This window comes from Myripristis murdjan, chromosome 14 (genome assembly GCF_902150065.1).
Source record: "Myripristis murdjan chromosome 14, fMyrMur1.1, whole genome shotgun sequence".
Classification (NCBI taxonomy): Eukaryota; Metazoa; Chordata; class Actinopteri; order Holocentriformes; family Holocentridae; genus Myripristis; species Myripristis murdjan.
This window is the reverse complement of record NC_043993.1, coordinates 30576375-30594143: the sequence shown is the minus strand read 5'-3', so window position 1 is coordinate 30594143 and position 17769 is coordinate 30576375. Positions and strand designations below refer to the sequence as shown.

Below are 17769 nucleotides of genomic sequence, written 5' to 3'. Positions count from 1 at the left end.
TCAATAGCTTATGCTTCTCACAGTCGCAGGCCACTGCTAGTGATTGAGTCATACTTGTGTGAGCTATGTGTTGTACACCACAAGCAGAGGCTGTGCTGTTATGGTCAAGGACAGGAGGAACGCAGCATCTGCTGTGTCATAAATTATCTTACACCCAAACAGTGTCAGGTTTAACCCTGGTCCGCTTGTCAGTGGAAGTGCATATTGTAATGTGGCATCAATCATATCTGCCTGACTTTGTTACCGGTATCTAAATGCATCAAACTGAGATGTATTTTGTCATTCGAGACCTTCAGCATGAGTCAGCAGTATGCAATATAACGATCCATGCTGAATTAGTGCATTGTGATGTAGCCCATGTTGCACATTTTGTTGAATAAACTCAGATATTGACCGGCTGTCTGTCTTCAGCGCTCTTTCTCATCTTACCAGTGTTGTTTCCGACTCGGAATTGATTGCTCCCTGAGTCTTTTGAGGCTGACTGAGCTCCAGAAACCCTTGAACTTGGTTTTACAATCCCTTGTCTGGTGCCAGAAGTCGGCTTGTCAGTGGTAAATGTGTTAGAGCCTAAAGGAAATTCTCCCCTTGGATACTCTCACACTGTTGTATATCATCGAGCAGTGATGTTCAGCGCGTTCCAGGCACTATTTTGTGATGAATTGTTGTAATTTACTTTACAGGTGTTCCCACTCTCTCTCAGCCGCCTTGTCTGCTGCTACTTCAGTTACAGAGTTCCTCGATTCCCATAATGCCTTTTGACAACCTCCAGTAATCATAAATGTATTTATCAATGTGGTTTTATTTGTTTGCTTTGCAATTCGGTGAGCGTGGAAAAATGAGTACCCAGCGAACATACAATAGCAAGGTCACTTCACTTTGTTTTTTACATCCATGCTGAGAGTAATAACAATTGCATTCCCTGTTGTTGCCACTCAGAGTATTTTATCTTATAGCAACATTGCATACTGGTCTACTGTCAGTGAAGAATTTGGTAATTCTGCTTCTTCTGTGACAAATTTCAAATTTTTCCCCTTAATTGGAATTATTTATTTTGAGAGGCTGTCACAAACTTGCTATCTCTCCAGTTTAAGTTGGCTCAGGTACACGCACTGCAGCATTTCCGCCTGCAGTTTGGTGCATATTTGAACTTTTACTAATGACTAAGTTTGGTAACAGACACAATGTAGTGGTATATTTATCTTATCCCCTAGTTAAGGCAAAGTATGTTAAGACAGCTGTTTGAACTAACACTTCTTTACATGGCGTGTGATTACTTTCTGTTTTAATTCTTGCTTTCTGTGTGTGTTTTGTGGGATGCTGCAAGTGTCTAAGCAATTTGACTCTCCACGTGAAACACAGGAAGCACAGCAACTACACCAGAGCGTTGTATTTCTCCCTGAACACGCTCGTAATCCACTTTTAATTTTAATAAATTATCGCAGTGGAAATGTTCTCAATCCAGAAGGACAAGAGCTGAGCTACGCTGCTTGTGGGCGTCAGGGACATTTTACATGATCACGCTGCATCAATTGGCACTTCAGTATAAAAAAAACAACATCAAACAACTGTCACAACCACAGGCATAGAGATTATACATCAACCGTCATCAGCTGCAGATTTTGCATGCACTTAAATTGATGGGCAATGAGTTTTTGCCTGCTGGCTGTGACGGTGGTGAAATAGTCAAATGTAAACCAAGAATTTCCAAGCAGAACAAGCTACAACAGCACTTGGTTAAAGGCCAAGTTGAATACAGGCATTAGGGTGAGGGTTAACCCACTACTGACCACATAGTGATGATGGGTGCATATTTATAAATATTTTTAGTCACCGACCTTTGAGCACAGGAAGTGACAGTATGTGACAGCTAAACATGCTTTGTACTTTATTCACTTTCATTTCAATTCATACAGGTTAAACATCAAAAAACAAAAAACAAATAATCAATTACAGCAAAAAACATGTGTGAATCTACTAAGAATTTACTTTCTGTAACTTTTTCTTAGCAAATTCTTTATCTTACATGCAGAGTTTCCACTATATGAAACTATATTTCTACTATATTTCACTCTGTGTTTCTCATAAATCCAACTTTCTGCAACAAGGCCTTTTTAGTAGATCTGATTTATTTATTTTTTTACCAGCATTACCTACAATGTTGGCCTGTTTATTTGGAGCATTAGGGAGGGTAATTTTCAAAGCAGTAGCTGGTAATTTTGTCTGACAAGATTTTTGTCTGCATGAGACAAAAGTGTCTGCATGAAAGAGGCACTCAGGTTGCCTCTGCTCAACTTGGTAAACAAACATGTCTGTTCAAGCTCCTCATAAAATTCATTGCAGTTGGCCCTCTCATCCAGTGTGCGGTGTTATATCTGTGTGAAAAACAGTTTTCCTCAGTTGAAACAATATAATTATTAGGTTGAATCATCAGTGTTGATCGGGTGCACGAAGGGCAGTGTCTTTACAGAACACTCAAAATTAAGATGTGTTAATTAAAAGAAGCCTGTTAAAACTGCACTTTGGCTTCAAACCATAATGTCTGCAAAACAAGTTGAGATTGAAATGTTTGGAGAAATACATCAGGTCTTCAGGTCCACATGTTGATTGTCTCATCTCTTCTATCATGTGAAATATAAAACATCCTGCAAATCTCATCTCAGGCAGAGGCTTTGTCAGTAAGAGACAATCTTTTGGGAGATTTGAAATGATATTGAAAGAAGAAACATCACGCGCAACCCCGATGCCCCCAAACAAACAAAGTACGTAAAATAAAAAAATAAATAAAAATGCACTTGCACACTGGCAAATCACCGAGGTGTGATAAACAAGCTTACCCTGTTTTGGTAAGGTTTGAAAGAAGAATTAAAAGTTGGGATGATGTGCTCAGGGTACAAAACACACACACACACACACATACACACACGCTGCCCTCACAAGGCTTGTTATCAGCACCCCACAGCCTGTGTGTTCTCTTTGTCCCACACACACATACACACACACACACCTTGGGCAAAGTCACCCTGTCTAGTGTGGGCATGTGCCGTTTCCCTGGAGTGTTTACCAGCCCACGGTCTAATCTCACAGGGAGCTGGAGACAAATCCGTGTCCCACAGGAGAAGGATAGGAGAATCACCAACTCCTCACTGACGGGAAAAAAAATCCTGAAGTGTCCTTCCCTAGTTCCTTCAAGATTTGAGAATATTACTAAATTATATGACGACAATATGGCTGCGCTGTAAGCTAAAAACTCTGCCGCCCGTATCTCAGCCATTTCAGCGTTAATCTGCCCAGTCAGTTCCTAAAACGTTATAATAACCTCTGGCTTTGGTGAAGAGATTTCACTGTGTTATCTGTGTGTGGGAAATTATTTCACAATATCTCGTTCGATAGCAACGGTCAAGCTTGTTTTGTTCATTTTATGATTGTACAGGGGGTAAATGCAAAACAACTAAAAGTGCTGAAAATTCAAACTTTCAGTGATTTAGTAGGAGCCTTAAGAAAACGTTTGACTCAGCAAACCTGCATAGAATAAATATTTGATATAGCCTGTCCTTTTGCTGGTTTCATTTAAATTTTTATCATGACTTATTAGCTGTATTTCCTTTAGAAATGGCCCCACTCTCACAAAATGTACCTAGCAGTCCCTTTCTCTTTTAATTATCTATTTTTTTAATTTGATATTTTTCCAGCCTCGTGGCTTTAGCCTGGAAAGTTATCAAGGTTTAAGTATAATACTCAGTAATGACACTGAGAGACGCTGTGAAACCAACTACACAGTATTTGAAGTGCCAGTGCTGCAGGGCAGTGGCATTCTTTGTGCAAAGCTAGAAATTGCAAGTTTGGCTTTTGGTTTGAATTTATCACTTAATTATCTCTGAATCTGAGAAGTGTGAGCATCTTCACATTCTCCTTGTGTCATTTGATACACATTTTGAAAGACAAAACTTCCTGCTAATTTCTGTTTGTGACTCATGCCATACATTATGTGCGATATATTGCTGTCACCCAACCTACTGATTTAGATTTAAGACTTTTGCACCTTGAAATTATTAATATTAATATTATTTTATTTTGTTTTATTTATTTATTTTTGATGAAAGAAGCAAATGTAAGTGACATATCTGAAGGCTGCACATATTTTATTTTTGTAAATACTAGATTAAATCAGTCCTGCATTTTCAGTTAGGTTAAGAAAGTAGTAAGAAGTTTGTTTTTCATGTGCAGTAACAACCAGATTCAAGTTTGATCAGATGAATTCTATACCGACTCTAGTAAACATCTGAGGCAAACAACAACTGTTTACTCACTTCTTTTTTTGCACGGTTCTCTGTGTGTTTGCAGGAGGAACCTGACCAAGCTGTCTCTGATCTTCAGCCACATGCTGGCTGAAATCAAAGCCATCTTCCCTGGAGGACAGTTCCAGGGAGACACCTTCAGGATCACCAAAGCTGATGCCGCCGACTTCTGGAGGAGATTCTTTGGAGAAAAGTAAGGTTCAGTGCACCCCTGCTTCTTCTCTTCAAACCCGAGTTGATAGATGCTCACATTTCACAGTGGATCGTGATTTCAGTCTCTGTGAAAGAAAGGCTGGGAGGATGGCGTCGTTTTCATGCCAGGGTGTGTGTGTGTGTGTGTGTGTGTGTGTGTGTTGGGGGGTTTGTTTTTTCATATGTCTGCAATAGTATCAATCTCTGACAGTTCACATGTGTGCACTCTGCTTCTCAATATAACGACCAGAGGGAGAGATGCTTGGATATTGGTGCAACTCCAAGTCAGTGTGACAGTCTGTCACACTGACTACTTACACACACACACACACGCACAGGCCACACCCAGCTGAGAGCAGATGCTGTGCGCGGCCTCTCTTTGTCTCACCACTAAGCACAGCTGAGACAATGTCATGACCTCCGTCTGGTTATGTGTGCACGTGCATGAGTTCCCTCTCCCCTGTTTGTAGTTCATGGAGAATTAAGATGTACCGTTTATACATTTGCTGTATCACATCAGAAAAGGCTTGATGAGTCTTTTGGCTCATAAAAGCAATGATTTTACCAAAAATAATACTTGATTAGTTGTATTTTACAAACCTTTTTAAAGCAGCACTAAGCAGCTTAATGCTTTGGTGGCTCCAAGAAGGACACTCTTAGGAATTTTAAGCAGGAATGCATGATATTTGCTCATGTGCCAATATTTTCCAACTCTTTTTGCCAAGTGCTGATACCGATATGCCCATATATTTTTCCACCTAATTGTAGTTAACATCAAATCTCTCCCTTAGTGGAATAAACATCATTATACCTACTCCTATAATGGTGGCCAACTTGCAGATGCAGACATAAAATACAAAATACAAACATACATAAAAAAAACATAAAATACAAGGCTCATCAAAATGTATACATTCATTGGGCAAAATAAGAAAATTTCTTCAGCTTAACTTATGTAAAACATGCCATTTATTTTTACATAATACTTTCTTTCAAACAAAACTGTAAGATTGATCCTATTGAAACAGACTTGGATGATGCTCTTCCTGAGACAACACTGACCACAGCCATAACCAGGGCAGATTTGACCTATTTCACATATCAGCATGTCATATCTGCAGAAATGTTTATTTCACAGGCTGATATTAGGCACTACTGATGATGTGCCAATATTACCCTACTTTTAGGGCATGTATTTTTGCATAAAATCTTGCCGAATACAGCTGTAAGACATGTACTGCATGGGCTCTTGATTCAGATGAGTGTGTTTTATTATCTGTGTAGATTCTAGACTGCCTCTCCAAATTGTGCAAGGTTATCCAGTCTGTCGCACTTTACTGTCAAAGTCAAACACCGAAGAGCCATTTTGTGCTGTATGTTACCCCTAGCTGCTTTAAGGACCACTAATGATTATTTAAATAGAAGTGAGGAGACATTTAATGGTTTTAATGGTTCCTTTTGTAGTGATGGCTCTATAAAACGGTGTTTAGGCCCCAAAGAACCTCTTAAGAACCATATTTTACAATGTATGAGAGAGAGGTCTTAGCTTAGTCCCCCAGGTAGAAACCACTTTTCATATTGCCTAAATGGATTGAGGATAATAGGATACATTACAAAACATTACAAACTTAGATAAAAGGAAAAAAGAAAAGTCTTTCTTTTCTTTAAATGTGTGACTCTATCTCAAAGAAGCTGAATTTGGCCAATTAGCAGTGAATAAAATGTGCAAAAACAACACCAGAAAAGAAAGCTTTCCAGTTGCTTAAAGGTGCACTTTACAAAATTTTCGAGGGTTGATTTAAGTGAAGACACTTGAGACTTAACTGACAAAAAATTCTGATAAGCACATAATGTGATGGTTATGATGGAAACTGCATGGTCCTCATCATTGCTTTGCGGATACATTTTATGCTTATTCCACGTTTTTTGTCCTTTAAGTGTAAAGGTTCTCACTTAAATCAACTCACAGCAATTTTGCCTTGTGCAAATAAAAGTATAGATGTCATACAGTTTCAACTGCAAGTGGTGTTGCAAGAAAAATAGCCCAGCTGGGGTGAATGCTGGTTGTGTTTGCATGAATATTCCCTTAATATTGAGGATACCCAAGATAGTACATTTCTAACCTGGCTTCTGTAAATGCTGTATCCTGTCTGCAATTATGAGAGAGTTGCATAGGTTTGCTGGGGTATTCTTGTATTATCTGGGATACTGAAGCAGGTAAATATGTTATCCCATTTACTGTTGGTTTTCACGGTCTATGCAAGCTCAAGTTTGCATTTTTTCAGGGATAAAGTTGGCACCAAACATGGGCAAGTAGCTCCAGGTCCTCTAACTTCTGGAGCTAACATAAAATTAAATTGTGTCAGTCATGAAAGGTATTAATATTCTCTTGTTTAAACAGCAGATGGTTTAGCTATTGGTGGTAATCTGTCTGTTAGGCTATAAAGTTTCACTAACTCACATACAGACACAGACACACACACACACACACACACACAGAAAAAATATCAGTTTCCATTGCATTATTTGTGATTTCCCAAGAACAGTATCCAGATTCAGATACATCGTATTACATAGGTATTGGCTAATAAATGATACCAAAACTAAACACCACAAATCCCCACATCTGCAGCACTCCTCATCAACTCTCATCTTGGAGTGCTTTTAATTTTTATTAAAAGTGCTGATTTAGATTTAGACAGTGCTAAATGTTTTTGCTTCAGACTAATGTGACCATATTTTTAAACACTCAAACCGGGACACTCATGCACATGCACATGCACATGCACATGCACATGCACTTGCACATGCGCTTATGCACGCACCATAGAATAGTAATTGTCACCCACCCCGATGAAAACACAGATTTTTCAGTAGAATTCTCTTAGCCCGGCCATGGTCCTGTTGGACAGCGGTAGGGGAAACCCTGCAGGGGTATAGGAAAGCAGGTTATTAAAAGTGCATGTAAACATCCTATCTTGAACAAGACATTAGCTTGGATAAGAGCCAGTATCCAGAATACTGTGTGCATGTAAGCACGGCCACAGAGCCAGTGGGCATGCAGGGCTTCAGACTTTCAGTATGAGCAAGTTGAACCAGAGCGAATTAAAGCGAGCGCCCAACCTCGGACGTTCCAACCTCAAGACAATGTCCTTCTTGCTCCAGTTTAAATGCCACTCCTCGCTGTGCTCAGGCTCCACTTTGTTCACAACCACTCCAAAGACTAATCTATTATAGATCATTACAAACCTCAGCTTCCCGTGGTCGGGGGGAAAGGATGTATGCTTGTCATCAATCCTGTGCAAGAACTGTCGAGAGACCTATACCCTTGTGAACTTGCCTGTGTAGTATTTTAGAGATCCATAAAACAGCTTCTCTCCCTGTAAATTAAATCCCGCTTGTGTCTATGTGATGTGCCAAATACAGCGCCATCATAAATCATGTGATTTTGTGAGTGGTTTCCAGTACGATCGTGGCCCAATAACAACATGGGGCATGTGAGGCTAATGTACTGTATATATGCAAGTGCGTATTAAAGCTGTGGTCAGCCATGCGTTGGGCCAGAGAGCGATGTTCCCGTCAGCAGTGTGGTGTTGTTTTTGTTGTTTTTTTCAGCCTTGATTGGTATCATCTAGTGAGATGGAGAACTTAATAGATAGATTCTGCTCAACTCCGCAGTCATGGCATTAAACTGTGTTACACTTTTTCTCATTACTATCATCCTGTCCTTGCGGTGTCCCTCTCTCTGTGCCTCTGCCATTCGTGCTCATTTTCCTTTGCTCCAGTACTGTAGTTGAAGTATAAACCACACATGATGTCATCTCATCGTGTTTCAGTTGGTAACTCAGGGTCTGGCTTTTACCGAGTTTTTGAGTTTGAGTCTCCACGACTATCATCATCATTACATTCATGTATTCAAGAAATAACTTGCCTTACAAGTTATTATTTTTCTTCAGCTTCCTATTTCTTAGTCTAGTACATCTGCTAGATTAAAGCACACCTACTGTAGTGCTGTTTTTCCCAGAGATAATCCTCAACATTCACTCCACGGTGTGTTGTGATGGATGACAAAATATAATCAATTTTAAGAACATTGATGGAGCAGGGCTGGTTCTGTATTTTGGAGTGATCTTTATCCAAATCGGGAATGTTCTTACAAATGACTGGATAAAAGGTGAGCTTTGAACTGAGATGCAGCTACACGCTCCGGCGGTTATGATTATGGGGAAAAAATGGAATGCTATTCTTGCAAACGTAGAGTGCAGCTAGCAAGGAGGAAATGTTCAGTGAGGGAGATAACTCTCACTGAACATGTCTGAAAATGTCCTCATAATGGAGCTGTCACTCCTCATTTTGTTGGTGGCTGCAAGGTTTCGGAGTTGCGCCACCATTGGAAATATGCTTTTCTATTTTTGCTGCAGAGCAACATTTGTCACCATGGCAGGCCAATAAACAGAACTTCAGTGTATGGCCCACACTAGCCACACCAGCAATATATGGAAATCTACCTTATTTACAAAGATTTCTCATGGGTCATGGTGCTCCAATTTTAAAATTGTTGCACAGATTCTTGTCTATAACAAATTGTGCCTCTTCTACATACAGGTAAGTGCCACGGTTCAACTTTGGTGCAGTAAATTACAATATCTATAATACAGTTCAAAAGGCTCAGTATGGCTAACGGACAAAATTAAGTGACCCTGACCTAGAAGTCTTTGCAGTCTTTGCTTTTCATCATGTTTTGGTGCCATAAAACAACCCATGTGCAGTTTCTGATTCTCACACCTGTGTCTCGCTTTATTTTGGGGGCAGCAGCAAGGAGTTATAGTGTGAAACCTTTCAAATATATGAGGAAGTGGTAGTGCTAGCTTCTCAAGTTTGACTCTGTGGTGTTACTGAATCACATGGCACACTCAGGACAGTGAATCAGTCTGTTGAAGGTTTCACACCTCACTCTTATACTTGCAGGCTATCAAATTTCATTATCACAGTTTATGGCCTTTGAGAAAATCCTTTTCAGCAAATCAAGTGTGTTTTACTGGGCAGTACCAAATGAGTAAAAGGAAGTAAAAGTTGTATCATGAAAATTTATCTTAAAACTTAAACTATAATTTCTCACACCTTTTGTTGAATTTTCACACTTCTCTCTCACTCTCCTTTGTATATTCAGAGAGAACTATACATCATGAACCGTACTGTGGGACCCAAGAGTGACGTTTCTGTGGTGCAGCTTTCACCATGCAGAAACTCTTGTGTATAATTCATCAAATATACCTTTACATTTATATTGATAAAGATGAGTCATGTGATGAAATATTAATGCTGATGTTGCTTTCATATGAGGCATGACTGTCTTTGTGCTTCAGTGCTGACTGGATTTCTTTCTCTGCTTCTCTCTGCAGGACGATAGTGCCATGGAAAGTCTTCCGACAGTGCCTTCACGAAGTGCATCTCATCAGCTCGGGGCTGGAGGCCATGGCCCTCAAATCCACCATTGACCTCACCTGCAACGACTACATTTCTGTTTTCGAGTTTGACATCTTCACGCGGCTCTTCCAGGTTGGTCAATAATGCTCAACAGTCAAAATCAAATCAAAGTGGCAGCCTCTGCATCATGTTCTCGTCATACGTTTCGGTGTGTGTTCAGCAACTGAAGGCGGTAGGCGTAGTAGGTTTGAAAACATGCGTGTGATGCTTCCAGCTTTTTTGTTTTTATACACATGCCGTTTGTGTGGAGTTCCTCCCCTGAGAAAAAAATTATTTTATTATGATCTGTTCCACTGGGAAATGGATACAGTCTCCTTTTTATAAGACTTATACTGTCAAAGTTCCTGACAGAAGTGACACCTTTCAACCTAAAAGAATAGGCATCACATTTGCAGTGTGTCAAGAAGACTTGAAAACGTTGCTCATAGCAACCTTTCTGGACAACTCTAAGGAGCACACTGTCAGCATTTTTCTGAACTGCTTTGATGCTCCATGTTATTTATTGTATGTGTGGATATCTACTGGTTAACCCTGGTGCAACTCGATTCTGGCAACAAATGTAGGGCCATTGAATATGAAACACATATTTACCGTTTGTAAAAAAATGCCAAAGAAGCAGTTTTAACGAGGGAAATTCAGTCATCTTAATACCGTGACACAGTATCTAAGAGATGCTTGACTAAAAGAAAAGATCCTGCCTCCACGCTTCTCCTTATTTGGTCCGAGATGGTTCTTAGCCATATCATTCTTGTTTGGTTTATGCAGCACAAGTCCTGTTTGAATGTATGCAGACTGACTCACTCTGGAGGTCTTCTTTCGCTTCTGCTCTGCTTGAGCTCACTAATTACGTCACATCAGCTTGCACAATGACTGGAATAGTGTCAGAGCACGCTTGATCAAAGTGTTACTTGTGGGTTTGATAAGTTAACAACATACCAACGATAAAGTGTGTAGAAAAAACTTCAGAAAAAAAAAAAAAACGATTTTTTTTTTTTGTTCTATTTTTTCGCACTTGTTTGAGGTTTTGGATGCGTGTGGCTTTAGCTCTCTCCTGTTGACAGATTACTGGCCCATGTGGCTTCAAGATGGTGTGTGGGTGGAGAGGCCTTAAAGCGATGCTTTACTTTGGCAGTAAGTACTTTTGTACTTAGCATGCTTGCTTCCAAAATGAAAAATGTGACAGTGAACACAGAAAAATGATTTTGTCAGAATCAGTGCCACCATAAATTGTACTCTTTAGACTAGGCTCTCAAAACATATGCACCAGGGGGGGATTTGCATGCCACATGAATAGAAAATCTGTGGATTTTTGCAGCAGCTATTATCACTGTAGACAAATCATGAGCTCATGTGGAGTAAAGTGTGCTAAATGGTGTGAAAGCTCCACCAAAGTGAAGTATTGATTGATAGGAATTGCGATTAATTGATTGATTCCCAGGCAGTCATTACCAGACCAAATCAATTCTCTGTATGTCAGTTAAGACCCCTGTGGTCAGCCACATGCCCCTGGCTTGGCTGATTCACTGGTCAGGAATCCTGGTGGGAGGCGGGGAGGGGGGAACAGAGCGCCCACATGACGGTGAATATGACTGGATGAACAAAGGAGGAAGTTTGCCAAAGCCAGTTACAAAGCATGGTGAAGGTATTATTCTCTAAGGGCAAATCTGTTCAAAATCTTGTGGGGTGAGTTCATTCTTTTTGTAGAGGCTCAAATACTCAAGATCTAGTTTACTGTGCTCTTACACCTACAATATACAATCAAGGCTTGCTTTAGGTTCAGGTTTAGGAATTGTTGCAAGCCTGATTTGGATTTGTTCATGAAGATATTACCAAATGTAATCAGTTATGCCCATAAAATGCGTCTGGTCTGACACTGAAGGATATTGTCCAAGAATGGTGTTTTCCTTGCTTTCGCTTCTGTGTCTTGTGTTCAGTCATCTTTTTTTTTTTTTTTTTTTTTTTTTCCATTTTACTGCCTCTTCCCTCTGTGGTGGGGCCACCATCCAGTTTGCTGGTCAAATCAACAAACTCACTGAGAGTGGTTGGGGCTCACTCAAGTGCCAATTCAGCCCAAAAGCCAGTAATTCCAGTATCCATGGGGCTTTTCTCCTGCCAAAGCCGGCTACACAGTGAGGGCAGCAGATCATTGTCCCTGGTGAGCTGCAGCTAGCAGGCAGGATGGAGGTGAATATAGTGGCAGTTGGCACCACATGGAGCCAACTGGCAGAAACACTGCAGCCCTCCAACTCATTGCCCCTCAGTCTTTAACAGTGTGATGCTCTTAATTAATAGAGGCTCAGTGAAATAATGTCACATGTATGTAGGTTACATGAACAAGAGCCAGTTAAAATATTTCTCTTGGTTCCATTGCATTGCTTTGAATGGACTTACCGAAGCATTCCAATTAGAGAAGTGAAAGCAATACATGTGTCATTTTTAAAAGTCCTAAAATGCGGTGAGAAGTATAATTTCCCCAAGTGTCATCACAATCAATTCGGCAGTTTCTAAGATATCATGTGTCAAAGACAAATGACAGTTTGATGGTGCCTCCTGCTGCTTATCCACCAGTATCTCTTTTGCAGCAAGCCAGTTTGAGGACTGGTTCAAAGCCAGCGCCTAATCTTAAACTAGCTCTTTGTGTTTTTGAAAGCCAAAGAACTGGCTCTCGGCCAGGAAAACTGGTTCCAGAGCAGCATCAGCTTTTTGCTGGTCTACAACAAAGAACCAGCTAAGAACGGCTTACATCTGGGGCTGGGAGTGGGATTATTAACACAAGTCAGTCACAACAAAACAGTCGTGAAGCATCAGGACCTGTTAAGTAACCTGTTTTAACCCCAGCTTGGTGAAAGATTGGATTTCTCAAGCAAGCACAGAAGGCCGCTCTCCTCATTCTGGGGCTATAGATGATGTGATGACTATTTTGAATATACCCTATGCAACTCCATACTGTAGCAGTTCTCAGTATTGGGCCTGAGAATATGGGCCAGAAGTATTTATGTATTAATCAATACACTCAAAATGATCCCAATTAGAGAAAGTTTGAGAGCGATTCTTCTTATTACAGTTTTTTTTTTTCAGTAGTAATCATATCAGTGTCCCAGACTTTTGAATTGGGGTCTGAGGCTCTGTGTAGGTCTATTTTGGTGTTGAAGACATTAAATTATTTAAGGACCCCTGGTTTATAGAGCATGTGTCTGTCTTTATCCTGCAGCCATGGGGATCGATCTTGAGGAACTGGAATTTCCTGGCGGTAACTCACCCCGGCTACATGGCCTTCCTCACCTACGATGAAGTCAAGGCTCGACTGCACAAGTACATCAACAAGCCTGGCAGGTATGGTATCTGTGTGTAGGGGTGGGTGTGTATATTTGAGTTCAGTGAGTGTTGTGGCAGTAATAACCTGGTGTACCACTTTTATGCCTCTGTTGCCTGTATGATAAGGCCGTAATTCAGCTTTTGTTTACCCCTGTCTTGCACAAACCCCTCCCGTTGGTCAGCTGCTACCTCCTTGTTATCTTACATCAGAAGTACAGTCAGATCTTGATCTAAAAGCCAAAAGTGGTCTGTGATCTAAGTGTCCTGAATATTATAATGGATGTCCTTGGTCTGCACACATGGTCATGAATATTTATGCCTCGTTGGCAAACCTCAGCGTTGATGTAGCAAACAAGCTAATAGCTCATACTCAAACATAATGACTATCAATCAGAAATGTAGATTGTTCGAGAATTTTTCGTGCAGGATTGTACATGAAATAAACAGGGCTGCTGTGCACCTCTGAGCTGCAGTCTAAATAACACCCCTGAGGCTCCTAATTGCTGTTGTATATATCCATAAAATATGTGAATGATCCTCAACATACAGCAAAATCAGTTTCAGTTTTCAAATGCTTCTTATTGGAACACTGAATAAAGTCCAACTGGCTTGGATCAGCTACAATATCAGTCAGTAACAAAAAAAAAAATAACAGAAGTGAAACTTACCCACCCTTTAGGGTGACGGAAATGTTTATGATGTTAATTCATTTGCACACATACTAAATAACATTGAACTAAAGTAAGTTACATGAAATGATTGTGGTTCAATGAAACAAATCTACAAGAATATCATTGTTTAGTTTTCCTAGCACTTTATTGCTACTGTACATCATTGGTTATGAGCATTAGTTGTCATTAAACAGTCAAAATAAGCAATGTTGTATGTAACATTATTTATCGATTTCTTTTAAGAAATTGATGTGTACACATCAGAAGTGGGTTGAAAACAGCATGTACCTCTCCTTCAGGTAGGAAAATTAACCCAGTGACTTCACTGAAACCAGTGGATACCATTTTCTGCAAATGAACAAGCTAGTAAAGAGTGTAGCGGTACACATTAGTTTCAGAAACAAATACTGACAAGCTGTGTTTGAAGTGCCAATCCAGCAGGGGTTTCCCCTCTTTGTGGCAAGTTCCTGGTGGAACAAAAAGCTAAACTGAATTGAAAATACCTTTAGCAACATTTTTAATTTGCTGAGAGTGACGAGCGGGGCCTCGAGCAGAGCTGTGCCCTGTGATTAGCCGGCCAGTATAGAGCAGAAAGGATAAAGACAGGACTCTCAAGAGGAGGGGGAGTGTGTTGTGTGTCTTGAGTATGCAAATACATAAGGTGCTGATCCCCTAGTGAATCATGCAAATACCATAGTCATGAACCAATTGTGGAACAAACACACACACACAGCTGTGAGGGGCAGGGCAGTCATTTGGGGATAAAGAGCTACGTGTTCCCATTTCATCAAACACACCAGCAACTGCTTAGCACCCACATTAATCTGTTCTCAATAGAAAGATTGATCCCATAGACTGATGAAAACAGACTACAGAGGATTTTCTATCATTGTATTATAGATTGACGTACATTGTAGATACAGTGTATAGTGAGGCGTAAATCACTAGCATATTGACTGCACATGCTACCACTGAAGTGCCTCTTTGTTCTGCATGCAGACAGACTTTCTGTGTTCAGAAAAAAAAAACCTCTCCCAATCAAAGGCAAAACACTGCTTATCAGCATCTCTGAAACAGTCTGAAACTCTCAAACTGTCTTCCCACGTCTCTGCACAGGCAAAGCCCCCAGTGGGTTTAGCCTGGTGCCTTTGTTGCTGGTGGAGGTGGGATCATACCGTGGTCAAGGCTGCATCTAAGCCCAACACTTGTGGTGGGCTGCATTTATAATGCCTCCTCTTTCCCTTTTTCCACGTCGTTTTTGCATTCAAATTGTTCCACCTTGTGCTGAGCTGTTTCCTTTGTATTCAGCTGTGATTTGAACTAGGAAATCCCTCTGTGATAAGGAGGAAGGCTTGAAAGAAGAAGCAGAGCACCATTGTTTGTTGCAGTTTGGTTTTATATCGAAGGTAAAGGTAGAAAGTTCACATTTCAGCATAGAGGCACAGTGTTGCTCACGGTATTGGCTCATTTCTTAATGCCTCAAGTGAGATGGGTTGTGATTATCTCATCCATTCCACCCCTCCAGTGCTCATTCAGGTGTTATTGATCACGTCAGGTCTGTTCAGTCGAATCATGAGGCTATTTGAAGAGCCTATTAGCGTTAATTCCAGGAACGGCAGAGCCATTGCTGTTGATGAAAGTGACCCCAAAAAGGGCCAGATAAGACAAAATAAAGCACCCTTCCTGTCTTAAGGCAAATCTGAAGGAACTTGCATTCTTTGTTTTGTTAAAAAAAAAAAAAAAAAACTTTTAGCCAGCACTGAGCTTCATATAATGTTTGCACGCAATAAAGTCAGCCCAAGTCCTTAGAGTGATTTAGTGCTATCAGTGATCCCAACAAATGGATAGATTTATCTTTCCTCTCAGACCACAGAAAGCCTCTTTTAATCAAGAATGTATTTTCTGCATCTGTGTCTTTTGATGTAATATCTTCCAAGCCCACAATACACACACACACACACACACACAACAAACACACATACAATTGCACTTTACAATTGCATAGGGGTCTGTCTCCAGTGTGTACGAGGGAATTGAGCGTGTGTGTGTGTTGATGCAGTCATGATGAGGCCTGTCGATTGTTGCCTTCATGTACTCAATCAAATGCACGGGGCAGTTCAATGGTGCCGCGTACAAATGGTTCAAATCAGAGTGTGTATAGACATAGACATTATGGCTCTTTGGGGAGTAGTTGAAAGGCATCTGAATCGGTCCATTGCTCATGATTATTAACTGTTGAGATCTATGATGAGTAGATCGAATTTTTGAAAGACTGTTCCATTGCTACCATGCCAGCACTTAAGCATACACTGTGGATGCTATCAGTACCTCAAATATGAGTAAGTATGCAAAGTAAGTAGTTTTAAATCTTATGTGGCAAGGTCAGATGTTTTTGTGTAGGAATTTAGTAAATTTGGTTAACACAATATATGTGAAAAAAAATAAATAACTTCCTGTTTTGAAGTAACAGGAACAACTTTTTATGTCTCCATGGGAAGTGACTGTGGTGAGCGAGACTGCGGTCGCTAAAAATTTACTTTGCAGTGGCCGAACACATGATCAAGCATCTGAAATACTGTAGTGCCAAAAATAGAGTTAATGGTACTTATTTTTTAATTTATTATAAAAACATGAACCACTTTTTGTTAATAAAATGTCAGCCTTCTTCCTTTTGATAATGCTACTATTGGGCTACTATTACTCAACATAGTGTAACACAGATAGCATCAAGCAGTGGACATCTACTAGAGACACATGGGTGATTTTGGTACCCATGTTTTCATCACTTACAGTGCATGGTAACCCTATGGCTTTGTATCCTCACAGCCTTTTAAATTTCGTGACTTAAGAATAAAAAAAGTGGGGGGAAAAACCTTAATTTTATTAGTTATGATTTTGGTCATATTTCTGGGTTTTAGGGTCGCAGAATCTTAAACACTCAAATAACCATAATGCCTTGCTTTTCACACTTTGGTCAACTTCACCTCAACAGTGAATGGAGATGTGCTCTGTCATAAAGTACAAGACGCAAAATCACTTTCTGGAGTTCACAAATGCCGAAATTTTTTTACATCTGTGTGACCTACATTCTTGGGTCAAGATGCTTTATGGGTCAAATGTGGTAGTTAGGGTTAAGTGTCACTTAAAAGGCCAAGTTGACTAATGGGATCCCTGTCCCAACCCCCAGAAAGTATTAACATATTCTTAACATTGTTTTTAGTTTTTTGTTTTTTTGCTTTAATATTTTTCATTTTGCTGTTTGTATGTGTAACTTGTGTATTTCTGTCTCTTCTTCCCCTCCAAAAGTTACATCTTCCGTCTGAGCTGTACACGGCTGGGTCAGTGGGCCATCGGCTATGTGACCAATGACGGCAACATCCTGCAGACCATCCCCCACAACAAACCGCTGTTCCAAGCCCTCATTGATGGCTGCAGGGAGGGCTTGTGCGTAATCTACCACACACACACACCAACACAGTTTCTTTTTTTGTTTATTGATTAGTTGTCCGAAACTCTTTGCTGTGTACAAAAGCTGTAGGCAAATGAGAAATCATGAAGGGCTCAGTCACATCTGATTTGCATAGTCTTTAAATGTTTTTGGCAGTCCAAAGCACTGTGTTTCTGTTTTTCTGTTTTTGCACATTCTGAAAGTCACGTCTTAGGTAAAGCATCGTGTTTCTGTCTCGACCAGACAAGAGGGTGCCTTTGAGCCTTCATTTCTTTGCAAGACCATCTGTTTCTATCATACCTGACAATTTGACAGGCTCTCAGACAGATCAAACATGCTTCCTTCCATTTATTGCACGGCA

The 17769-nt window shown here is 40.3% G+C and overlaps 1 protein-coding gene across 2 annotated transcripts in view; it reads left to right on the top strand.

The window, feature by feature from the left end:
- Window positions 1-17769, top strand: part of cblb (Cbl proto-oncogene B, E3 ubiquitin protein ligase) — a 58960-nt gene that overhangs the window by 15848 nt on the left and 25343 nt on the right. For both annotated transcript variants that reach the window (XM_030069071.1, XM_030069069.1), the window contains exons 4-7: window positions 4342-4488; window positions 9890-10046; window positions 13186-13307; window positions 17267-17404. In XM_030069071.1, the coding sequence (XP_029924931.1) occupies window positions 4342-4488; window positions 9890-10046; window positions 13186-13307; window positions 17267-17404 (564 nt within the window). The remainder of the gene's footprint in view (window positions 1-4341; window positions 4489-9889; window positions 10047-13185; window positions 13308-17266; window positions 17405-17769) is intronic.